Here is a 24,446-nt window from a genome sequence, read left to right on the forward strand (position 1 = left end):
TGCTGCAGACAGAATTCCCAGCTCGTGACTTGTTTGCATTTCCTTGGGGTGTCTCAATCATAGAAGGTCTTGCTTTTAAAGTTGTTGGCTTTTATCTTTGGGGGGGGGGGGCTTCTCTTCACTCCCTGTAGCTCTTGCCCCCTGGAGATCATGGCCAAAGCCCCGACTGATTCGATAGGTTCCAAAGCAGAGCACGGACAGCCCCTTTGAATCTGTACCCTCCCCCTCCTCCCCCAGCCTCACTGCATACTCAGGTGTTTACTCTGGAACTTTCCTCCCCACCCGAGTCTTTCTCTGTCCCTTGGACCAGAACCCCAAGTTAAATCTCAGCTTTGGCACAGCTCCTTTAGAAAAACCAGTCCAGAGGTCTTTTATGTATTTATTTGTTCACTCACTAACCTATTTTTACACTTATTAAACCATGAATTCTTAGGCAACAGGTTCCAGCGGCTCAGGCTTCTGCGACCCGTTCTCCCCACGTGTGGGTCTCTGGGCAGAGTAGGTTGGTGCTTCTGTGGAGCCCAGGTAATCTTCCCTTCAGCTTCTTTCTTGTTCTCATCATTTTCCTTCCCACGTTTCAGGAACTATCTTGGCTCTCGGAGCGCTTAATATGCTCAGGACGTACGTTAATTCTCTTGGCAAGAAACTTGCCCTTAACTTGTTTGTTTACAATGATGCCAACAGCATGCTGGGTAACACGGAGGGCTCTTCCAATTTTGCCATGGTAACATTTGTGGGGCAGTCCTTTTTGAACGGTGCCCATTCCCTTGATGTCGACAATTTCACCTTTCTTGAAGATTCGCATGTATGTGGCCAAAGGAGCGGCTGTGTTTTCTAAAAGGCAGGCCTAGAATGCACAGTGCTGCCTCTCTTCTTTCCCTTTGAGCCGGACATTTTGGCACCTTGTTGGAAGAGGGGATTCTGGCCGAAAGGCACACCTCTTCTTAGAAGCACTTCCAGCCCCCCCAGGCTAAATCACTTCTTCTAGTCAGTAGGCTTAGCCTGCCTAAGTGTCCGATGACTGACAGGAGACAGGTGTTTGGCTCTTAAAATGGGATACTTTTCCTTTGAATAAGTACAGCTTGTGAAATTGATTCAGTATTTCAAAACATGGGATTCCTTAACCAGGGAATGTTTGGGAGGAGAAAAATGGTTGGGAACTCTTACGAGTGATGCCTACACTGGCCTTGACACCTCTGAGTAATCTTTGACTCATAGCTGTCCTGTCTCCTATTGCCTAATTTTGCCAAGTCTTCATTAAACTTGACTCCCTGCTTTCCTCTCTCTCACTGGTTCCTCGGCACATCTCTCCCGAGACCACTGTGCTTATGCCAGAGATGGTCTCACCGACATCAACTACCCGGATGTTTAACAAGCAATTCCCGAAGATGTGAAGGCCCTTGAGCCCCCACTTGGGGTGTGCTTGGGGTAGAAGGGGTAGGAGTTAATCCGATCAGGCCAGCTGTTGAACGACACATTTTGAACAAAGGAAAGAGAAATTTATACTGCCCGGCACTAGGTTGTGAGTAGAGGCTGGAAAAGCAGGCTGAGGCTGCCAAAGCCGAGGTGGGTGGTCAGACTTCGTCCTAAGGAAGGCTTCGGCTTGGGCAGTGCCCTGGCCACACGTATATTTTAGGGCCATCAGGGAAGATGCGATTAGCAAACCGAGAGGGCCTGGAGGTGGCGGGAGAAGGCAGTGGGCCAGGGTCCCCCAGAGTCTCAGGGAAGCGGTAGATTGAGGGATGTGCCAAGGGAGGTGGGACGGAAAGGAGGCAGGAGCTGGCCGGTTGGAGGGGAAGGGTGGAGGAGTTGAGGGGGGTGACAATGCTTTGAAAGACATGTTCCTAGGAGAGGAACATTCTAGAAGCAGGTTTGAGTGGTGGGAGGGAAAGGAGATGAAGACTCGGTGTTGGAGGGTGCTAGTCCTTTGGGGTGAGGAGGTGGGTGACTAAGAAGCCAACCCTTCTCACCACCCCGTCACAGCTGCTATGGGGCCTCTGGTCCACTTGGCCTCCCCGGGGTCCTTTGTGCCTTTTCTCTGCCTGCCTCCTGCCTGTTGAGATGCTGCTGGACCCCAGAGAACATCCATCTCAGAGAACCTCCGGGTCGTGTCCCTCCTCCTCCCCAAGCCCACCATATTTTCCGTCTAAATCCCCGCTCAGTGAATGTGAAGAGGCACGCGAGGGCTGCCTGCAGAGGACTGAGGAACATCTGAAGTCCTGTCCTAGACCCTTGTCCTTCCATAAAGCCAGCCTTGCATTTGCCCTGATCATACCTCCTTGTCCATTTCACCAACATTAATGGTCTGTCCTATGCTGTGGGTGCTGGAGATACAGGGGTGGACGTTAATATCAGGCCACATCCACTGATCCAGGCAACTAAGAGCTTTATATATCTTCATTCTTTTCAATCTCCTAGCAACCCTACGAGTTAGCTACCATCTGATTCCCATTTTACAGATGAGGAAACTGAGGCACAAAAAGGTTAATAAGGTGACTAAGGTCACCCAAGTGGGGGAGCCCAAATGCAAAGTCAGATAAACACCCCCACTGCGAGCCACTGCACTGTCCCCACCTACTCTCTCCTCCAGAATGCTGTGTCCATTCACTGTCACGGGATATGTCAAATGCCCTCCTCCTTAGAGTCAGGAAGTTCTTATTTTTAATCCCAAATCTTAAACCCCCATCTCCTGGTTTTGCTCCTGGTGAGGTGATCTCTGCTGCAATCCGTGCATGAATTTAGACGTGACACCTTCCTCTTCCTGGTTCTGTGTGGCTCCTCTCACCTCACCTGCTCACAGCAGCGCCCAGCCCCCCTCCCAGTCCCACTGCCACTATCCCCACCGATGGACCCTCATCATCTCTCACAGGCCCCACCTCTGCTCTCCTCCTCCGTGTCTCCCCCTGAAGGCCTTTCTCACGGGCAGCCTGGGAATGGACGCGTGTCCTAAAGCACAAACCTGAAAGCAGCATCTGGTGGCAAATCGCTCCCCTCGTCCTCTGAGGGATAAAATCCACACTCCTCAGCGTCAAGTCCAAAGTCCTCCCTGGTGTGGCCCCTGCCTCCTCCACAGCCCCAGTCCTGGCCCTCCCTCCTCAGGTCCCTGTGTCAGTGCTCCTGGAGGCCCATCGCTGGAGACTCTGGCCTTGATAAAGTGTTCGAGAGTCAGCAAGAAAGGGAGCAAAACAAGAATAATCAGATATAAAAATCAATCAGCATGTATCAGCCAAGTGGCCAGTTGTCCTTTCTTGGTCACAATATCTTTTATCCCAAATATCCTTTCTTTCTTTCTTTCTTTCTTTTTCTTTTTTTATTTTTGCAGTTAAAATATTACTTCTTTGATAAAATGGTGGCGTGAAAAAATGACGTATTTTTCTTTTAAATGTCTTACTTGGCAAAGTGAAAAGTGTTTGCGACTCCGGTCAGACTCCATCTTTTCCCTGATGACTCAGTGGTCTGCGGAAGCTGCCCCAGCGGCGTGTCAGGCAGACCCTGAGCTCTGGGTCTTTCGTGCCTCTCTCGCTCCTTCTGCCTGGAATGTGCCCTCCTCCTGCCTAGTCGTCCCTCTAGGCCTGCCCTGCCCTTTCTTTCCCAAAGCAAGGCATCAGCGTCCAGCATAGCGTTCAGTGAGTAAGGCTGCAGGCCCTGGCACATCTGTCTCCCCGCAGGCCTCCGGGTCGTAGAAACCGGCTGTGCTCATAGTCACACTTCCAGAGCCTGGTGCACCTGTGGCCATCCCAGCACATGGCAGATTTGCTGAGACCCGGCCTGGAACAAGTCAGTTCCAACCCCCCTTGCAGCAGGCATGGCTTTGGCGGTGGTGAGGGGCGATGGGGCTGCCCAGGCCTCCCTGGCTGCAGCGGGTGGGCTCTCTTGCTCCGAGGGCCCTGAAGAGGGCTCTGGAGCAACCCCTCCGCAGCCCCAGAGAGGTCCCGAGGGGAGTTCAGGGGCTTGGGGGCTCAGGCGTCTAACTGTCCCAAAGCATGACGGGGGCTGGGGCCGCGTGGGCCTTCCTGTGACTGTCTGTAGCTTGCACAGGGCTCCCAGAGGGGGCTGGGAAACTGGCCACACTCTGAGGGGCTGGAGATTATCATCTGCTTCCTGGTGGCCCAGGGAAGCTCAGGTCACACAGTGAAGCCACGGAGGGAGGGAAGGGAGAGCGCCTAGAGAGAGAAGCTGAGAAAGACAGGTGGACAGGAGTGAAGCCAGGCCAAGGCTGGCAGCAGAGACAGAAACCTGGGGGACCCACAGAGAAGTGGGGAGGGGCCACTGCATCCTGGAGCTGGAGGTTTGGCCAGCCTCCCGCTGGGCTGGAGGAGAGGCACCTGCCTGTTGGCTCTAACACAGACTCCATTATGGGACCTAGGACACAGGAGGCAAATTCGCCTCGGGGTCTACCTTCCACCAGTCGATGTCCAGGGCCCTGGCAAAGTCCTATGAATGCCTAGGACCCCTGAGGGCCCTCTAGTCCTGCTGTCAACCCAGGCAGCACCCTGACTCTGCCTGGCCCCCTTACCTGTTCCCTGAGGGCTTCTAGATAAACTCCCTGAAGGCATCAAAGATGGGTCAGAAGAGGGACTCATAGGGAAGAAAATGACATGACATTTTTCATTACTTTGTAGTCATTTGTTTTAGGCAGAACCTCTTGAGAGGGCATTTTAAACAGCTGTCAGACAGAAAGTCCCATGTTGAAGGGGAGGTGGCAGTGGACTTCTGTGGTTAGACAGAAGCCAGCTCATGTCCCATACCCCCCCCCCCCTACCCCGAGAGTGGTTGACCAACAAGGAGGAGGCAGAGGTGGAAAGAATGTGAGCTGAGACCCTCCTATCTTAGCAGACTTCCTCTGATGTCAGCTGGCAAGACGGGCGCTAGGGTTTCTGGGGAGAAACCTCTCGGTGGGGGAGCCTGCATGGGGCCTGGCTCTGCAGTGGCCTGACCAATCTAGGGGACAGCTGAGCACTGGGGACACCCTGGGGGTGATAAGCAGAACGCTGGGCCACCACAGAGCTCAGGAGCTGGCTTGATGAAGCAAGTCTGCCCCATGTGCCTGTGTACAACTGCCCGGGCAAGCAGGTGCAGCTGGCTCTTGATTTCATGGTGAAGTGAAGCCAGGACTGAACCCTCGGCCAAAACAAGCCCTGGGGGTGCTTGAATTTATAGAATGCAGAGTGGCCCCTGGAAAGGGAGAAACACGCAAGATAGATGAATGTGCTCCAAGTCCCATCAGTGTCACTGGCTGGGACTGCCCTTCCAGCTGTAAAGGGCTGTCACTTCGCGGGGGAGAAAGGGATGTTGGGATGGATGACTTATTCAAGCCTCCAAGTAGTATCTTTGCCTTCCAAAGATACAGTCTTATGTTCTAGAACCTAAGAGTCAGCCCTTGGGCAACATTCGTGGGTCCCGAAGCTTTAGGGGGAGACTTTGAAGCAGCCCTACCCAGGAGGCCTGAGCTGCCAGAGAACGAGGCCCCAGTTCAGCCCTGCTCCAGAACTGGCTCCTCGGATCCGTGCTGGAGCGGGAGGCATGACGGGCTCACAGTATGTGACAATGCAAGAGACAAGGATCCATCTGAACTGGGGCCCAGCTGACAGGGGTGGGATTCTCCCTGGTTGTAGCACACTGGTTAGCATATCCCAGTGACTAGCTGGGAGGGATCCAAGGAGCATGGCTTCTCAGGTAAGGGAGATTCTGTGCTAAGGTCAAGGTGACTTCAAATCTAATCTGCTCTCAAGAAGGACCAGCGAGCGGCCTGATAGGAGCACTCAAGGTGGGTGGGGATGACCAAGGTCAGGAGAGTGTGAAGAGCGGAGGTGGGAGGGGGAGCTGGGTTAAGTGAAACTCAGACTCAGGATGCGTATGCTGCTAACTTTGATGACCTTGGAAGAGTCGCCAGCCTTAGCGTACTCATCAGAGACAGTGTCTTTTAGGAGTGCCCCTTTTTTTCTGCTCTTCTGGTTTCAGCTGAGGTCTGACTTGGAGAGGGATGCCATAAAGCCACCCCTGGGGAATGATGCCTAAGCCTCTGCGGGCACCCTCTGGGCCATGGCTTGGGCCCCACTCACTTTTAGCTCAGCATGGTCACCACGCCCTTGCTGCGCTTCTGTCATGAGAAGGTTGGCCAAGAACCAGGGGGTATGGAGCTCGAGTTGGCGTAGCTCTCAGAGTCAAGATGAGAACGCAGAGCTGTCACAGGCTTTGAACAAAGTGCAAGAGTCCTGGCCCTGCAGTTTATAGCCGGCTTGCGGAGTTAATTAGGCGCTGTCATTATCAGCAGGATCTCCTCTCCCTTCCCATATCCCTGCTGACGGCTCGCAGGGCTCGGGCCACCCTTTACCCTACGCCTCACACCTTTGCTCTCCACAATGAATGCCCCTAGCACGCCTTCAATGTTTGTTGACTGACCGACCGACTGATCTCCCCAAGGAGAAAAGCCAGAAGGTCGGGATGGAGGACACCACTGGGATACAAGCCTCTTCGAGTTTTCTTCCTGGAGGGGAGAGCTGGCCCAGGGGAGTGAGGTCCTGGAGCTGGGCTCCAATGCCTCCTGTGCAGGCCACGCTGGACAAGGGGAGCTTGGCGGTGCCCTAGCAACTGTGATCCTCCATCCAGATTCCCCACTGTGTGAGGGATGTGCTCCGTAATCAGATCCAACTATGGACCTGCAGACACCTCTTAGATGCCCCGGCAACTACTGCTAAGTCCCTTCAACATACCTCACATCTTCAACCTCTGCCCTCTGCGAGGACCTGTTTGCATTCTTGCCACCTTCTGCATACAGCATCTCCTCTGCCGGGGGGGGGGGGGGAGGGTTAGAGGGCAGGATGGGATGGAGCTGACCAGGCACATTCCTGCCTCAGGGCCTTTGCCCTTCCTCCCTCTTCCCTGTGCTGGACTTAACCTCCCCTCCATCTCCACAGGGCCTGCATCCCTCTCTCCTCAGAAAGCCTTCCTCCTGCGACACTCCAGCCCTTCTCCTGCTTAATCTACTTTGTAACACTTGCTGTTAAGCGCAACTAGGTTTCTGTGTGTGGGTGCACGCATACATGTCTGTGCGTGTGTGTCACTAGAAACACCCTGGGAGGTAGGAAAGCCCGCCCCTTTTGTGGCCCCCCACCTCGCGCACCCAGGGCCCTCAAGCCCCCTCTTGCCCCAGGCTGGTCCTCACTGTTTATCTAACCCCGCCCGGTTCTCTCAGAGCGGGCAGAGGGAAAAGCTGGCCTGACTCCGCTGATTCTCATGGCTTCTCCAGCTGTCCCGCAGGGCTAAATCAGTGGGTTTGTCTGAGTCTTGTCTTCCCAGACCGGACTAGCTTTGCCATCAGCCTGGGACCCACAGCCTGTGACAGCCCTCAGCCCAGTGTCCCGGAATTCCAGAGGTCCCAGGTGACTGACTGTCTTCATCAGGAGCCAGCACCCCCCTTGCCCCCCCACCCCGACTCCCTGCCACACCTTCCCCATCACTGCAGCTCCTGCTGCTCCTGCTGGGGCCCGTGCCCCCCCCAAAACTGAAAGAGGGGGGGTTTCTCCCTGAGGGATTCGTCTCATCTGCAGCTCATCAAAGTGGCTGGGTACTTTCAGAATAAGACTCGTATTCTTTTGGAGGAAGCTGGAACAAGTTCCTCTGGGATGGGGCCTGATGGGGCCACCCCATGCCCTGGGCGGCTCCTGCCTCCGCAGACGGGCCAGAGTAAGCGTCTTTCAGTGATCTGCCATCCCAAGGCAAGGCTCAGCAACCCGCGCCTGCGCAGGCTTTGGGGCAAGCTTGTGGACTCTGGCGGTGGTGACCCGGGAGCCTGGAGGGTGTACCATGTTAGGCTATGCTCACCTTCCTGCACAATGCTCTAGCCGCTCTAGCTGTGTCTTCGGCTGGGATACTCCTGCCCTCTCCCCATGGTCCCTCTGCCAGCAGAACCCCTGCTTGTCCTGCAGCTCTCTGAGTCTATGTCAGGGTTCCAGAAGCCTTCCCTGACTCTCACATCTGGGTTGCCTTTCTATGAGCTGAGGCCTGAAAGAAAAGGGCTGTGCCTGTCGTGTCCACTGATATTGTCCCAGGGTTGCCCAGCACCTGGCACACAGAAGGGACTCGATAAATTGCCGCTGTAAAGCGTGAGTGAATTCTGTGTGTGCGTGTCTTACAGAGCCTTTGGTCCGGGGAACCCCGTCTCCTATGCCTTTCGCATTCTCTGTATCCCAAGGTAAAGGCCTCTGTCTACATCCCGCGCTGAAGAGGAATGTGCATGAGATGCACCTTGACCTGACTCTGAACAGGAGTGAACTGGGTGTTTCAGCCTGTTGGAGGTGTGGGAGCTCTGCGGGGCGGGGTGGGGGGTGGTTGGAATGGCTAGGAGGCTCCTCTCCTGTCCTTCCCACACAGGAGCGAGATAGGCTTGCCAGGTAATACAGGATATCCAGCTACATCGGAATACCAAATAAATGACAAATACATTTTCGGGGTATTACACATCAGTGGAGCACGATGATGCCAAAAACCATGCTAAATTAGAATTTAACTGGGAATCCTTCTTTCTCAGTCTGGGAACCCTAGTAAGGGCAGCGCTGAACAGCCTGGTTCCCCAGGGGCATCTGAGACCCTACTCATGAAGTACATTCTGCTCTCTTGGTTCCTCCTATTCGTTAAATAAATGCTTTTGGCCAAAGAAGAGGGTGAGCGCCAGCTGTGGTTTCCCAGTGCTCTCACGAGCACAGTTAATGCAAAGTCCCTCCCTACAACTCAATCTCAGCCCCACTGGACTGGACGGTTAGGGAAGGCCTCTCTCAGGAGCTGATATGTGAAGGAATAAGCCAAGTGATAACCAGGGCATTCGGAAGGAGAGGCAGGAGTGAATTTGGTGAGTCTAGTTTGGCTTTATGAGTGCGGAAAGGGGGTGGGGGTTGTTGCATGGAAAATGCCCTGGACCACAATCTCCGTCCTCCAGAAGGTGCCTTGGTGCTGCTCCACTAGCTTGCTCTTACCTACCTCTCTGCCGCCAGCCGAGGGTGGAAGCTTCAGTAGCTTCTGCGGCAGAAGTCTCAGCAGCAGGCAGTGGCGGGAGAATGGGAGTGTTTGCCATCCTGGGTTGGGGGTTCTGGAGCTTGGTGGCCTTTTAGTGGGATCACCTGCTCTTTAAAATGGTTGAGTGGAGCCCTGAGTCCTTAGTGCTGAGTCTCTGTGTGGCCGGTCCTCAGGGAGGCACCTTACCTCCATCAGAGCACCACGGCTCTCCCCTCCCCACTGTAAGCTGGCAGGGTGTTCACTCCCTTCTGAGAGGAAAACGCTGCTGCCCAAGGCCATAGGACCATGGGGGCAGGTGGAAGAAGGACTCAGGGGCCCCATCCTGCCTCAGCAGGCGTCTCTCTCCCAGCTTTGGAAGGGGCTGAAAGCTCTACACAGGGAAGCTCGGCACTCAAATCACAGAGTTCCCAGCAGGCTCCGCTCCTGTGCCACCCTGCCCACTCCAGTCCTCCTCCTCTAGGCCCAAATATACAGGCCAAACAATGGGAAATGGCTCAGTTCCACATTTAACACACAGAGCATTTGTTGCCTGCTGTTTGCCTGCTGGCACGCTAAGGGAGCTGTTTCTTAATTTAAAATGTCCATTAACTCCCTCCAACTGGAAAGCTACTCCAACAAATTTATGCGGTGGCAGGTTTAAGCTTGGTTACTCTGAGGGGTGGGCCCTGCTCTGTCTGCCCCCTTAGAAGATGTGCCCACGAGAGTGGGCACCCTTGGGTGTCTTGCCATGGGCTTGAGTATGTTCTCTCTGTAAGGGGGAATTAGATCCCCAAGCCCCCTTTGGCCAGGGTCCTTCAGGAGCCCTTGGCCACTGCCCATGGGAAGCCCACAGTGTGGGAGGTAGGGGGGGGAGGGGGAGGGACACCCTGGGGGAGGGGTGTCTCTTTTACAACTCCAGGGGAGGAAACCCCATTTCCCTCCTACCCTCGGGCTCTTGGTGAGTCTTGCCAGGCAACTGACAGGAAAGAACCTTTTGTTCTGAGCTTGTGAGAAGTCTGAGCTGGACTTGTTATCTACCCACAGCATTTCCTGGATAGGGGGCTGCGGGAGGGGCTGGCCCCCAGCCTTGGCCTTGGCATCCTTCTCTCAGCTGTTAGGACAGGGGAGGCTGCCGCTGGCAAGATCTAGGCCTTCAGGAGGGCTGGTGAGAACTGGTATCTATCCTTAGGCTGGTTTGTCTGAAGGGTGGGTAGTCAGTCTCAGACAAAGTCCCTTAAGGAAGGGGTGCGAAAAAAGCCACCGTGTGTGTGTGTGTGTGTGTGTGTGTGTGTGTGTGTGTGTGTGTTGGGGAAGGGATGAGTCCAGCCTTGCCCACCAGTGACATCTCCCTCCGGGCCAGGAGGGAGGGGTGTGTCCCCCAGGGCTGCGGGAGCGTCAGCGTGGGCCCAGGCCCGGGCCGTGTCTGACACCTAGTGGCCACCTGAGCCGGGGCGGGGCGAGGGGAAGGGGGAAGAAGGTGGGAGGGAAGAGGAGGGAGGGCGTGGAGGGAATCAGGAAGCGCGGAGCCCACGCCCGGGACCAGGCCCGGCGACAGCTCTTCCGGCCGGTAGCCCCTCCCCACGGCGCCCGGGCCTGTCCCCGTGCCCGTCCTGGGTCCCGGTCCCGGTGCCCGTCCCGCAGCCCATCCCCCCGAGCAGCGCCCGCGGCCTCCGCGTCAGACCTGGGCGGGAGGCCCTCACACCCACCGGGTCGCAGACCTCCTTCCGCCCCTGAACGCGCCCCGGGTCGCGAGGCCCGGATTTCGAAGGTTACCCGAGCTCGGGTCCAGAAGGCCGGGGTCGCGGTGGCCGCGGCTGTCGCCCCTCAGCGCGCCGCGCCGCATCTCCCTTTGCGCGGCGTCAAGGTCTGGCCCCGGGATCCGGCGGGGGCCGGTCCCGAGAGCGGGGCACTAGTGGGCGCCGGGCCCTGCCCCGCGTGCCGGGACGCGCGGGGGCACTTCCGGCGCCCCCTGCCCCCAGTAACCCGCGCCGCACCTCCCACCTCGCGCCGCACCCGCAGCCACCGCCCTGTCGTCATGGCGACGCCGTAGCTCTGCGCGGGGCGCGGCGGGCGGAACCCGCCGAGCGGCAGGGGCGCGGCGCGGGGAGCTCGCCTGCCCGTGCGCGGTGAGGCGCTGCACGGCGGGGACGAGCTCCGGGCCCGGCGCCCGGCCAGGTAGGCGGCCGGGGCGGGTGGGAGCGAGCCGAGCCCCCGCGCGGAGTCGGGGCGGGGGCCCAGGTGTGCCCGCAGCGGAACGCGCCCGCCACCCCCCCCCCGCCCCCCCGAGCCGCCGCGGGTCTTTCTCCAACCCTTCACCCGCCAGCACCCCGGGCCCTCGCCTCACCCGCTGCCGAACCCGCGGAGCAGGGCGGGGGGTGAGAGAGCAGGCCGTGCGCCGGGCCTGGGCTGTCGGCCTCGGGCCCTGGGTCAGCCTCCGCGCCAGTCCGCGGAAGTTAGACCGGAGCGCCAGGTGACCTCACGTTTATCTAGGGGCTCACGCCTGATAGTTGGCCATATTCTAGAAACAACGTAGACGTGGATCAGCCAACATCTGCTACGACTGTTCTTTGGAAACCTGAAACCGAGACTGGCCGAACTGCTTTGCCGGTGGCGGGGCCTCCCTGAGCCTGCCTCTCTCCTCCTGCTGAGAAGTACCTAGGCAAGGAGTTCCTCATTTGGAAAACCCTGGCTCATGGGGTTGGCCCTGGTGGGCCCAGAGCTGCGGGCACAGAACGGAGCCGAGGGTGGGGGTCCGCTGCTGCCTTTGACGCCTGGGTTAAGACAGAGCCACCTCCCGTCTCCACCTGCTCTTACCCGCTGGACCCCCCCCCCCCAAGCCTTTCTCCTTGAGGTTGCCCCTCCCCTCACATACACTCATACAGTCTTTGAGGAGTCGCTAAGTCTCATTAAATGAAGCTCCATCTCAGGACTTCTGGATTCGATTCCGTTGTTTTCATAGCAAATGAAGAAATGCCAAAGCTTTTGCCACCTTCTCACAGATCTCTTGATTTCTCTTGTGACATTGGATGTGAGGCAGAAGGTACAGAAAGAAAACTTGTAAATGCCAAGGTGAGACCCACATAGAGAAAGGGTGCTGCAACCTGCCACCACCGTGGTCCACCCCCTATGCAGCAGAAGCCTGCCATACTGGGAGGGGGAACCACCTCTGCCTGCCCCACAACGTCCCAGCCCTGGCCGCTTTCCTTGTTCCAGTATGGGGTGGGGCAGCAGCACCAGGAGGCACTGGTGGAGGAATCGGCCCCAGATCCAGGGGTTTCTGCGCCGCGGGGCACCGGCCAGAGAGTAGACAGAATTGGCATCTGGACTTTTGAGAGGGGTAGTGCTGTCTGCTGCCTTCTGGCTCTGTTTGGTCCCAGACCTCTATGTCAACAACTTCTGATGTGTGACTCTTCCCAAGCTGCTATTAGGATCAGATTTATTCTTATTAGATTGTTATCTGAATGCCTACCATGTGGCAGGCACTTTGCTAGGCTCTCATATATAGTTATCCCTCTTAATTTTTGCTAGGCCAGTGAGTAGGAAGGTGGGACCCGATGTCCCCTATCTCGCTGTTGAGGAAGCAGGTCTAGAGAGGGGACTTGGTTTGTGCAGGAGCACATAAACAGTAGGGCTGGCTGTAAAATCACGTGTGTTTGACCAGAGCTGCATTCATGGGTCCCAGGCACTTTTGCCTTGGTGGGACCCTTCTTCCACCAAAAATAATAACAATTAAAAATAAACCAACCCTATATTTTACAACTGTGTTGGTATAAAGCAGATATAATCCAGGCTGGATTAAACATTAAAGCATTTTCTTCAACACTGAATTTGGTTTTCCTCCTGATATAGCAGAAATCTTAACAGTTTTTGTGGGACCCTACAAATATTGGGAACCCTGGGCCCAAGCCCACTGTACCTAATGGAGAACCAGGCTCAGTGTTTGACTTCAAGCTTTGCTTTCTTCCCGCAGGCTACTTGGGGCCCTGGCTGACACCTCAACCTTCATTTTGCCTTCTATTCCATCACTTTCTAGGATATTCTCAGGCAATTGAGTTGTCCCCTCTTCCCGACCCTCACCCATCAAGAAAAGCTCTAACTTCTGTCCCCAGTATAATCTTCTCTAACCCAATTTTAAAACCCCGCTGTGGACAAGGAGGGCTGTGGCCAGGCCAGGCTGTCTGCTTCCAGGCTCTAGGACAGGCGCAGTGTCTGGTCCCCATAATGAGATTAGGCCTGGTGGCCTTTAAATGAAACTGTGGACACAGGGAGAGAGAGTGATTCTGAGCACAGTCAAGCCCTGCGGGTAGCTCCTGTGCCTGTTTGATTGCATTAAGTGGATCCGGCCTGCAAGTGTGTGTGGGAGGGGCGGCGTGGGGTGGGGGTGGTGTGTGACTGTCTCAGCCCAGGGTTCCAGAAGCTGCCAAAACTGTCACCCCCATCCTGTGCTCTGATAGAAAAGAGAGTGGCCGTGGAAAGGGCTGTAAGAACTTCCTCTGCTTTTAAGACTCCGGTCTGCCCGGCAGAGGAGAGCTTTGGGGTGGAGAATGGCAGCTTCCAGGCCCTTGGTGCTGCTGCTTCTGCTCCGGGAACAAAGGCCCAGGAACCACCAGCATTCTGGGGTGGAGCGGGGGGCAGCCCGATTGGGAAGGGAGAGAGAGAGTGTTGTCACTGTTTGGATTAGGAACCGAAGGCACATGATTCAAAGGCAACTGCTTACTAGGGAGTGACTTGCGGCTGATTTCCAAGTTCAACTGATTTCCAAGTTTGCACATGCAAGATGTGTTTGTGGGTGGGTCAGTTTCCAACCGGAGTTCATGAAATGTGTTCTCTCTCCAGCATTGGAAGCAGGCCCTCCTTGGCCAAAGATGGGTTTTCCGTGATGTTGAACCAAATAAGCTGTTTTTGAAGGAATCGTTCAGGTCATGTGCTGTGAAGCACAGAACCACTCACTGCTTTGTCGTTTTTGTGAATCTGGATTTTTCACCCATGGAGCTTACTGACTGTGAGACCACCTGGAGGCAGGACACAGGCCTGCCTGAGGCAGGATGGTCTTGCTTGGTGTGAGTTTTCTTGCATCCCTCATGCTTGGACTTAAATCACCTTCACACTGAAAGGAAGAGTGGAGGAGGCAGCTTGGGCTTTCGTAGTTCCAAAGGTCATTCTTTATTGATGGTTTCCTCTTGGACGCCTCATCACCCAGATGCCAAGTTCCCTGCACAGATGGGGCAGGGGAGCTGCCTTTGGAGCAGCTGATGTGAAAATCTCACGGATCGGCTGGTTTGCCCTCCTGCCAGCCCTTCGCTCTTAACTGCCTGTTCCCATCCTGCCTCCTTCTCTCCCAGGAGAGCCCGCAGGGGACACCAGTGCTAGATGCGGTGATGGGCCTCCCTTAGGAGCCTGGTTTCCTGAGAGGTGAGGGACCCAGGAGGACTGGCGTGGGACAGACAGAGTCTCCTTGCTGCTGTGGTTCAGGGTGACTTCTTTGGCAAGCGCGCGTTCAGATCTTTGATTGCTTTCAGATCCACCCTCCATGCTGGGCAAAGCCACGCCTCTGCCGGATGACCAGCTGCTGGGGCGAGTCACCTCCCTGCGTTAAAGCAGGTGGATAGTGGCAAGTGCCCTTGGAGGCCTGAGTTGAGCTTGCAGCCTGAATTCTTACCACCCTTTACTAAAAAATGCCACATCTGCTTAGCAGCTCGTCTGCAAGCTTCTCGAAGGCAGGGATCATGTCTTACCTGTATAGCTCCATCATCTGGTAGTCCCGCCAGCATACAGCAGGTGCTCAATGAACAAATGCGTTGAGTATTCGCGGCTGATAATTTGGGGCATGTCATGTATCCTCTTTGAGTCCCAGTGTCCTCACCCATTAAAGTGGGACAACACTCCTGTTATCCTAGTGGTATTGCGGAGGTTAAGCAAGAGAAGGCTGAGCACAGAGGAGGGGGCTTGCAGTCCGCTGGGAGCCATCCTCCCGGCCACACAGGCAGGCCTCTCCACTCTGTGCTCTGCTCCAAACAGTATTAGGGTTCGGACTTCCTGGGGAATCCAGGATGGGAAGTTACAGTGCAGAATGTTCAAGCCCCCCATTCGGTGGTTTCGGCTATTCCAAAGTGCTTTTCCTTTTCAGCACTACCAGCCACTTCTCCAGTTCTCAGTGGACAAAGACTGCGTGCCGTGCAAGTTAACTCAGTCCTGACACTGTTTACCTGGAGATCGGGTCAGAGCCCACAGGTTAAGGGCTCAGTCCCGCAAGACTGCCCCCCACTTTGGATGCCAGTCGCAAATCCAGGGTCGCTGGATTTGCTGTTGATGCAAAGTTCTCCTGGCCTTCTCCCCGGGTTCAAGTAATTTGCTAGAGCAGCTCACAAAACTCAGCGAAACATTTTACTTAGTAGATTTGTTTTAAAAGGCTATGACTCGGGAACTGCCAGATGGAAGAGGAACATTAGGGCAAGGTCCCGAAGGTCCTGAACGTAGGAGCTTCTATCCCTGGGGAACTAGGGTAGCCGTCCTCTGGGAAGCTCCTTTTGGATTTTACTGAGGCTTCATTACTTGGACAGGCTCGATTAGTTCATTGGCCATTGGTGATGGAACTCAAATCTCCAGCCCCTCTCCGCTCCCTAGAGGTTGAGAGGGTGGAACGGAAGGTTCCAGGCGTCAATCACGTGGTTGGTTTCCCTGGCAACCAGCCCTCGCCCACAGGTTATCTAAGGGCTCGTTAACAAGGCAGGTTTCTGGCGTGGTTGGGAAACTCCAAGGGTTTTAGGAGCTCCACCCTATATACTCCTTCTTCTAAGTCACAACCTCACAGCTCTGCAGAGACCCTCGCTTTGATTTCTACCTGTCTCAGTGGGAGGCTGGCTGGCCTGGCCACGGAGTAGCTCCGAGGTCTGGGAGCGACAGTTCCTTTGCTGCCCTGAGCTCCCACCGCTGTCGTCGGTCATTGAGCTGGGGCTGCGGAAGCTGTGGCAGGTCTGCCAGCCGCAGAGCACGTTCCCTGTGTTCTTTCTCCTTCAGAGCTAATCAGGTTCTGACTGTGCCCCGGGCGTTCTGGGGATGAATCTAATAAAGGGGAGGAGGACTGAGAACAGGTGACCCCGGGACAGCAGCTGTTTGGTTGATCTTTCCTGTTCCAGTCAGTGCAAGGCAACAGATCCCGGAGTTGATCCAAGGAAGAGCGGGACTCCAGGCCTGCCTCGAGCGAGCTCCCTGGGCAGGTGAGCAGAGGGGTGCAGGCGAGCTTCCCGGGAGGCAGGCCGCCGCCGGGTAACTGAGCCCCCCCGCCGGGGTTGGCGGTGCAGAGGACCCGCCAGAGATGAATGAAATGCCGGGTTCAGGTTGTGGGCCTAGGGATGGGGGAGAGGGTGAATGGAGGAGGTGGGGGGGTGGTGTGCGAGTGGCGGGGAGCAGGGAGTGAGGCCCAGAAGTGTGAGGCAGAGGGTGGTAGGGGAAGCGGGAGTCTCCTCTGAGTGGATTTGGTAAGAAAACCCTGGGCGCACATGGAAACAGATTTGGGAGTTCGGATGGTGTCACAGAGGTGGCATTTCACCAGCAGGCAGGGACGCTGTTGGTGCGGGCTGGGGCGACAGGGGGGTGTAGAGATTGGAGCAGAAGCCCCACCCCGGCTGGGGTGGTGGCAAGGAAGATGGCCAGGAGGGAAGTGATGGCGGTGGGGTGGGGTGGGGGGAGCCCAGGGGAGATCCTCTAGCATTCGGTGGCCATGTCTGCAGGTGCGCGGTCAGGAGCGGGCTTGGTTGTCACGGGCAGATGAGTTGACTTTGGACGCGCTGCGTTTGGAGTGTGTGTGGGTTGTCGGCAGAGGCGAATGGTGGGTGGCTAGAAATGGGGTTCGTATTTGGGGGAGAGCTCCTTCCATTTAGGAGTTACTTGTGTAGAGGTGACAGATACAGAGACAAGAGTTTCAGAAGCAGAGGGTTGTTGTCACCAGGCCTTCTGGAAACAGGTGTTGCTACCTGCTGGGGGAGTGTGTTTGGAAGATGATTTGATCAAATGTCAAAAACCTCTGTTCTCCAGTGAGGAATTAAGACACATGTGCAAAGATGATCACATAGCATGGTTTATTTAGTGAAAAACTGGGAGCTAGCTAAATGTTGAATAACAGGTTCAACAGGTTGGTGAAAGCACGGAACAGCCATATTCTGTAATCCTGTGACGTCATTGAAATGATGGCGTAAAGTAGATGGATTTTCTTTGACATGAAGAGATGAGTATGACCTACTATGAAGTTAAAACAGGTTAGAAATCAGTAGGATTCTGTTTCTATAAAATAATATATATTTCTAGAAAAAAGTGATGTAAGGACACACATGAAAATGCTGATTACTGGTAATTTTTTCCTTTTTTTTGCTAATCTGTATTTTACTGAAAGAAGTGTATTAGTAACACTCCCCACTGCCACTGACTTTTTTCGATGGTGAAGTTGCCAACATTTGTCGGATATGGCAGAGAGAACTGGGGGGTAACCTCCCCGGTAGTCGTAGAAGACCAGGCTGGCTGGACACAAGTTCTTGTGCAGGACATGGTAGAGAAAGAGCACACGCTGGCTGTGAGCAGGGGACCATAAGCCTGTTAGGCATGTGTCTGCTGGGCTGTCTTTCTCTGGGATGTTTCCAGCAGTGCTAGGCGAGGCCAGGACTGGGGAGGGGGAGAGCACCTTTCTGTGGGCACAGGACAGACACCCCAGCAGCAAGGCAAGGCGGATGGAGGCTATCTTTGTTCGTGCCCAGGCTGCCTCTCCCTCCTGGGTGTCTGGGCCAGGGCTGGGCTCTGGGTCAGGAGAACCAACTGATTCAGGGTGAAAAGCGGGCATGAGGCCGAATGCCGTCCTAACTGGTTGGGGGTTGGGGGGGCGGGGTAGGGAGGAGACTACCAGAGGGGTGGACTGGGCAGAGGAGCCAGGAAATGCGCTACACACACACACACACGCACACACACACACACACACACACCCCTCCTGGAACTGCCATTTTCTCATCTGTAGCATGGGTCCAGTAACTCCCTGCTTACACAGGCCTCACACAGGCTCAGCGGGAGCGGAGTGACGTGTATGAAACACAGCAGAAGCCCTGAATGCGAGGTGCTGTTCCCTGTAGGGCTCACTTCTGGTGACTTTAGTTTTGGAGGCGTCAGGTGAGCGGGAGTGCAGATTGGCCTGCCCTGAGCAGGGCTGGTGGGGGGAAGAGGCAGCCGCAGGGGGAGCAGGCTGCTTGGCTGCTCCTGTTACCCACGTGTGTCGGGCGAAGCAGGGTCCGAGCACATCCCTGCTGTGGGAAGGGCAGGACTCCTCTTCATCTCGGGCGACAGGCTTGCACACTGGGGCGGGGGATGCACCCGATGTCCTTAGGACACACCTGGGGGACAAACAGTGAGGAACCCTGTTCCTTCGAGAGATTTCCTCACTTCTCTGTCCCTCGTCTGTGAAGCCCCCTAAGAACACCCGGGGCCTCGTGAAACCGAATGTAAAGCCAGGTGCAGGCTTTACACCTGCTCCCACCCGAATTTGGGGGACCTTCACTTGCACCCTCATGGCCTCTCTCAGCCGGTGTCTGGTCTGTCTCCGGGGAAGTGGAGCACCTCTGCTGGTGCCCTAGAGACTTGGGGTGGCCGGCTTCAGCACAGGAGCCTGGGGGAGGGGGGAGGGGGTGTGGGGCGTTGGGCTCGGCCGGGGTGTGGCGTGTGGTGCTCTGAGCTGTCTGTCTCTCCTCCAGCAGCGGCCGCAGCATGGACAGTCGGGCCGGCCTGGCAGCCACGCCCGGAGCGCTGCCTTACTACGTGGCTTTCTCCCAGCTGCTGGGCCTGACTGTGGTGGCCATGACGGGGGCTTGGCTCGGTCTGTACAGGGGCGGCATCGCCTGGGAGGGCGCCCTGCAGTTTAACGTGCACCCGCTCTCCATGGTCATAGGCCTGATCTTCCTGCAGGGAGACGGTGAGTCCCGCCTGTGCGCCCGGAGCTGCTCCTGAGAGAGGCTGTTTGCACAAACACTCTTGTCCTGAGGTTGTTCCACAAAAGACAGGAAGGAAGCTGGCTTGGATCCTGGGGACACCAGGCATCCAAATCCAGGCCTGAGGTGTGGGGGTGGCAACTCCTTTCCTAAATGTCCTGGTCTTTCCACAGGAGCATCTAGTGGTGTGTGTGCTGCTTAGAGGAGGAAGCCTAGGGTTTGGGCTGTGAGCTGAGGCCAGCTTCTGTGGGGACGGCTTGATATCGGGAGAAAGAGGGTGGATTTGTGTGTGTGTGTGTGTGTGTGTGTGTGTGTCGGGAGTGGGTGTTGGACTTGGCAGAGCTGAAGTTCCTTTCTGAAGGAGTGAGGCTGTGCTTGGCCCCCACTTTTTTCTGTGGCCTCCTCCTCTGCTAAGGAGAAGTCTGGATCTGTTTGACCCATTCTTCCTAGAGGTGGTCCCGGCGACAGCCACTCCTCCAGCAGCAGCCGCTCCGCAGAGGCATTCTCTGTGCCGCCTGGGTCTGTCTGGCTCAGCACAGTGACGGGGTGGGGAGTTAGCTTCGGACCTGGGGGCTCCCTGTCTCCCTGTCTAGGGAGCCTGCTTGGTAAAGGTAGTGAGTGTCTGCTCAGGCTTCCATCCTGGACTATTCATCAGAGCTAAGAGGTGAACGCAGAAGCTTGGTGACACCTCGGCATCACTGTGATCACCTTGACCACATAGCCTGGAGCACACAGCACACTTGACAAGGAAGTGATGGTGGTGGGGGTGCTAGGGGACACACATCCGGGGACCCCTGCTGGGCCCCACGGAGCCTTGATTTCTCTCCCCTTGGCTGTGGCTGGAGGACCTTGACAAGCCCTTCATTCTGATGGCCTCCCCCAGCCAAGGGGTGTCTCCTTGGTGCTGGTGGCAGGCCGGCCTCACGGTCCCTTTCTCGCTCCCCATAAGCCTTGCTGGTTTACCGGGTCTTCAGGAATGAGACCAAACGCACAACCAAGGTCCTGCACGGGCTGCTGCACGTCTTCGCGCTCGTCATCGCCCTGGTGGGTGAGTTCCTGGCACAGGCACCCCCTCTCCCCGCTTCTGCTTCGGACTTGGGGAAGTAGCTGCTTGATCCGTCTGTCTCCACTCCAGTTCTGTTACGGTCCCCTCCCCAGCCCCTCCACCTCCGTCCGGGCATCCCCGGCTGGGACACTGGGTGCTGGCAGCCACCGAGCTGGGACCAGATCCCAGAAGTGCCAGCGAGTCGGGTTTCCCTTGGGTCACCTCCCCGGCAGCCCTGTCCTCACGCGGCCCCTCTCTCCGGCCCAGGCGTGGTGGCCGTGTTCGACTACCACCGGAAGAAGGGCTACGCGGACCTGTACAGCCTGCACAGCTGGTGTGGCCTCCTCGTGTTGGTTCTCTACTTCGTGCAGGTGAGGCTTCAGCCCACGGCGATGGGGGCTGGGGCGGGGGCGGAGGGAGGGGGTGACCACACGGGTGTCCCATCAGGGCCCATTTCCAGGCCGTGTGCCTGAAAGTGAAAGAGGTGCTGCCTGGGGACTCTGAAATGGGTGCAAAAGCCAGGATTTCCCAGGCGAGGGTGCCTCAGAGCAAGTCTGTGTGGCCAAGGCCTGGGACGCCATGGCCGGGACCTCCGCCGCCCCGGCGATTTGTGGGGCCGCACCCAGGCTCTATAGGGTGGAGGGAGCCCGGCGGGTGGGCGCAGGGCTCCTGCTTCCTTGCCTGTCGGCGTGTCCTGGGCTCCGTCAGACGGATGGCCAGCTGGGTGTCTGGCAGCCCCCCCTTTCCTTGCAGTGGCTCGTGGGCTTGAGCTTCTTCCTGTTCCCCGGAGCTTCGTTTTCCCTGCGGAGCCGCTACCGCCCACAGCACGTCTTCTTCGGCGCCACCATCTTCCTCCTGTCCGTGGGCACCGCCCTGCTGGGCCTGAAGGAGGCGCTGCTGTTCAAACTTGGGTGAGCCTCCTCCCCTCTGCTTTCCCCAGGCTTAGCGAAGGTTTTCCTGGGGGGGGGGGGGGCGGCGGGGGACGCGGGCGGGGCTGGGGAGGGGACACCAGGCCATCTTTCTGCTGTTTCTGGGTGCGGAGGGCATTTGGCCCGACCGTGACCCCTTGGGGGGCTTCTCCCTCCCGCCTCACCCCGCAGGGCCAAGTACAGCACGTTTGAGGCTGAGGGTGTCCTGGCCAACGTGCTGGGCTTGCTGCTGGTCGGCTTCGGGGTGACCGTGCTCTACATCTTGACTCGCTCTGACTGGAAGCGGCCACCCCAGGCGGAGGAACAGGCCCTCTCCATGGACTTCAAGACGCTGACAGAAGGCGACAGCCCCGGCTCCCAGTGATGGCGTGTCCTTGTCCCGCGCGGAGGGCCTGGCTGTGGCTGGCCGCTGCAGCTCGGGGTGGGGGCGTTGGGTAGGCGACTTTCCCACGCTCTGTCGCGGCTCTGCTGGCTGGGTGGCTCCCGGGGAGGGCTGGCCAGCGCGGCGGGCGCGCGGGGGCAGCGCCCCATTGTGGGCTGTAAGGCTTGGCTTCCTCTGCTTTCCCTCCTTGTTGTTGCTTTAGAGTCCGTTAGTCATGCACAGACCCCGGCCCTGTTGTCACCGTCACCCCCTCCACTCAAGCCGCTTCGGGCAGGGTTTTGGGTGGTCAGTCCGGGCTACAGAAGCACAGATCCTTCAAGAAGACGCAGGGTGGCTCTCCTCTTGAGGAGCGGATGCTGGGCCGAGTCCAGGGGCTGCCAAGAGCACAAAGCTGTGGGAGAAACTGGGCCTTAGTGACAGGCCTGGCAAGGCCGAGGCTTGCTTTGTGTAACGCTGAATTCAGACCAGAGTCCCGTCCGTCTGAATGACACGTGGTGAGAATGGCCCCGACTTTGGCAGTGGAGCAGGTGATATTATGTATAAACTATGCTGGTGTCCAGAGCAAGAGTCCCCTGGAGAGGGGAGGGGCACGCCTCTGGGAAGCTGTGGAGATGTGGCTTCGGCCCAGCTGCACTCTCGGCTGCTTTCTCTCCAGGCCTCGGCCTCAGGACGGCTCTGCCGGGAGAGGGCAGGGGCCCAGGCTGGAGACAAACTGTCCTTGGCGGCTGAGGGCCACCGAGAGAGGAGGCCGAGATGGCCCCCGGGCAGGCACGCTGGGCTGCTGGCGCTGGGGCTCTGCTCCGCGGGGCTGGGGCCTACTGGCCGCCACCAGGCTCCCCGCCCTCAGCAGCCGGTTTAGGCACTGCTCTCGCTCTGACCTCAGCCCCGGGGCTTCTATCTTTTTTTTTTTTTTTTTAAGCAGAAAGCTGCTGCTGCTGCTGCTGCCCTGTTCCCAGGGAAGGCAGGGCCACCCGCTCCTGTGGGGAGGAAAGCGCCCTTCTAGAACCCCGCTGCGCCCGTCTCTGCGGGCAGTCGGGGCTGAGTGGCCCCGGAGCGTGCTCCCAGCTGCCTGACGTGCTCTGTGCCACCGAGTCACTCTTTGGCTTCAGCCTAGAAGGAACATGATTAGAGCATTGACCTTGTGCTTCTTGGACTCGGTGAATGCTCTCTCCTTGTTTTCCTCCTGTTCTGGGCTTTGAGGAGCATGACACAGTTTGAGACAGACACCGGTTACGTAAATGAAGAAATGCAAAGAACTTTCCAAACCTGACCGCTGTTCCTTCGATGGTTGCCTTTTTCTCACCCCAGCGCTGCCTTCGAGAGAGGGGCCAGCCTCCTCTCGTGCTCCAGTTGCGAACACTCCATTCTGGCCTTGAGCCCTGCCTCCAGTGATGCCACTTCAGCGAGCAGGTGGCTGTGGTCCCGAGCCTTCCCCAGCAGGGCGGCCCAGTCCCCTCCGAACCCCCTTCCCTGCTGCAGCTGGCCCGGCTGGCCGGGGTGTTCGCCGGTGACACGGCGCGCTCTGCCCGCACCAGGGCCGTCTGTTCTCCCCCCGCCTGGCACGCGCCGTAGAGCCAGACATTGTCACATGGAGAAATGCCCCCTCGGACAAACCCAAGTGCAATTGTGACTCTCCCTTGCCAGGACACCCCAGAGAGAGACGGAACCTTAGATTTCTGGTAAAAACCTGTAAAATGGTCTGTTGGCCTGAGTGTCTGTTGGATGATTCTGGAGGCCCCCTGAAAGCACCCCACCTGGTTTATTTCACTTTGCCTGTGGCCAGTCTTCTTTGAAGTGCAGTGTAGAGTCGGTGCAACGGACGATTCAATAAATGTCTATAGCAGATCTCTGGCCTGCCAGCTTCAGTTACTGTGGCGACAAAAAGGTGCTTCCAGAACAGTCAGATACCAAGGTTAGTTCTACCGGGCTTGACAACGGATCATCCCCCTGCAGGGCACAGAACGTACAGTGATGCGTGCTGTCAGGACACAGGCTTGGAGATGGCCCGGGGTTCGCTCGGTCTGTGGACCCAGTGGGGGAGAAACTGTTTTTCTCAACCCGGAGAGAGTGGCCTGGAGGGTGGAGCCTGCTAAGAGCCTTGGCAAGAAGTTCGCCCCCAGTAACTTTCTGCCTTTTAAAAATATGTCTCTTTATTCCTTCAGAGGAGGAGCAAAACTTGGGGAACAAGTGGAGATTTTACTTGAGAGCCATTCCCGTGGCCCAGGCAGGAGGTGCGTTTATGGTGAAGTCAGGCAGGGTCTCACATGGGGCTGCCCTGGGTGCTCCAGATGGGCACGTCGCTGAGAACACTAACAGGGCCCTACGGCAAATCCTCTGATGCGTGATCCTTGGGTTACATGAATCCTTCCTGATACTGACTTTATTCTCTATATTCTTGAGAGGTCTTTGGTTTCTGCGTCTATGGAGTCTGTCTCCTGAATCAGGGCTTCTGTGCGAAGCTTCATTTGCTTAAAAGCATGCAAAGCACATGGCTTGATACATGTCACGAGCTAATGGCTCGGTCAAGATCATAGCTGGCTCTCAGTGTAAGGGCGGAAGCCCCTGGACCCCGTGAGTGGCCCATGTCACCTCCGACTTCTGTGCTCGCCTCTGGATCCAGGGTCTCCGTGTTTGGAAATATTCGACTGATCCCAGACTTGAAGGAGACGCCTCCCCTCTCCTTCACCGGCTCAGTGTGTCCCTCACCTGACAGGGTTTGGAACCCCTTGAGGTCTCAAAGTTTTCAGACCAAGCAGGAGGTTCCTTCCAGAGTCCTCTCCTGTCCTCTTTGAAGTAACTGTGGCATCCAGGCTGGGGTAACTGCGTGCCTGGAGTTTTCCTGCTTCCCTGGCTCTAGCTGTTTTGGGGAAATGGACGTAGTTGCACAACAGGGGTGTTTGTTGAGCACAATGTGGTGTCTGGAGGAAGCGGTCTCCTTCCTTGCTCTTCCCTGCAGTAGACAGAGCGGTACCAGCGAGGAGGAAAGGCTGCAGGACTCCGGGCTGGCCGCTTTTTAGAAAGTCTCGAGAGTCTCCAGCCGGTTTCAGGAAACCTGCAGCTTCTCCACTTAGGATGCAGCCGCCTAGCTCTTAGCTGGTAAGGATGGGAAATTCTGGCCAGATTGCTGAAGAGAGCTG

At 56.9% G+C, this 24,446-nt stretch overlaps 1 protein-coding gene and 1 pseudogene across 9 annotated transcripts; one reads left to right on the top strand and one right to left on the bottom strand.

Annotated features, from left to right (window-relative positions):
- Positions 1-414: 414 nt before the first annotated feature.
- Positions 415-10,888, bottom strand: LOC131816699 (large ribosomal subunit protein eL21-like; annotated as a pseudogene).
- Positions 10,142-23,154, top strand: LOC131815530 (transmembrane ascorbate-dependent reductase CYB561). 9 transcript variants are annotated; one of them, XM_059147251.1, is made up of 9 exons: positions 11,061-11,166; positions 11,482-11,650; positions 11,951-12,060; positions 18,023-18,141; positions 18,720-18,937; positions 19,903-20,001; positions 20,266-20,369; positions 20,752-20,909; positions 21,099-23,154. In XM_059147251.1, exons 3-9 carry the CDS (start codon positions 11,962-11,964, stop codon positions 21,289-21,291), a joined length of 990 nt encoding a protein of 329 aa, XP_059003234.1. In that variant the 5' UTR covers positions 11,061-11,166; positions 11,482-11,650; positions 11,951-11,961; the 3' UTR covers positions 21,292-23,154. The 9 variants fall into 9 exon arrangements, with proteins under 9 accessions (XP_059003242.1, XP_059003234.1, XP_059003233.1 ...); XM_059147250.1 differs by having other exon boundaries at positions 11,062-11,166; positions 11,514-11,650; XM_059147252.1 differs by having other exon boundaries at positions 11,062-11,166; positions 11,514-11,650; positions 18,723-18,937.
- The last annotated feature ends 1,292 nt before the right edge of the window (positions 23,155-24,446 follow it).

Source organism: Mustela lutreola, chromosome 15, assembly GCF_030435805.1.
Source record: "Mustela lutreola isolate mMusLut2 chromosome 15, mMusLut2.pri, whole genome shotgun sequence".
Classification (NCBI taxonomy): Eukaryota; Metazoa; Chordata; class Mammalia; order Carnivora; family Mustelidae; genus Mustela; species Mustela lutreola.

What these genes read in the sequence shown, in the direction of transcription:
- LOC131815530 (XM_059147251.1), top strand. Translation starts at nt 11,962, where the DNA reads ATGCCAAAGCTTTTGCCACCTTCTCACAGATCTCTTGATTTCTCTTGT. An exon ending in TTTAGTTTTGGAGGCGTCAG is followed by an intron (nt 18,142 to 18,719) that starts GTGAGCGGGAGT and finishes TCTCTCCTCCAG; the next exon opens with CAGCGGCCGCAGCATGGACA. An exon ending in GCGCTGCTGTTCAAACTTGG is followed by an intron (nt 20,910 to 21,098) that starts GTGAGCCTCCTC and finishes CTCACCCCGCAG; the next exon opens with GGCCAAGTACAGCACGTTTG.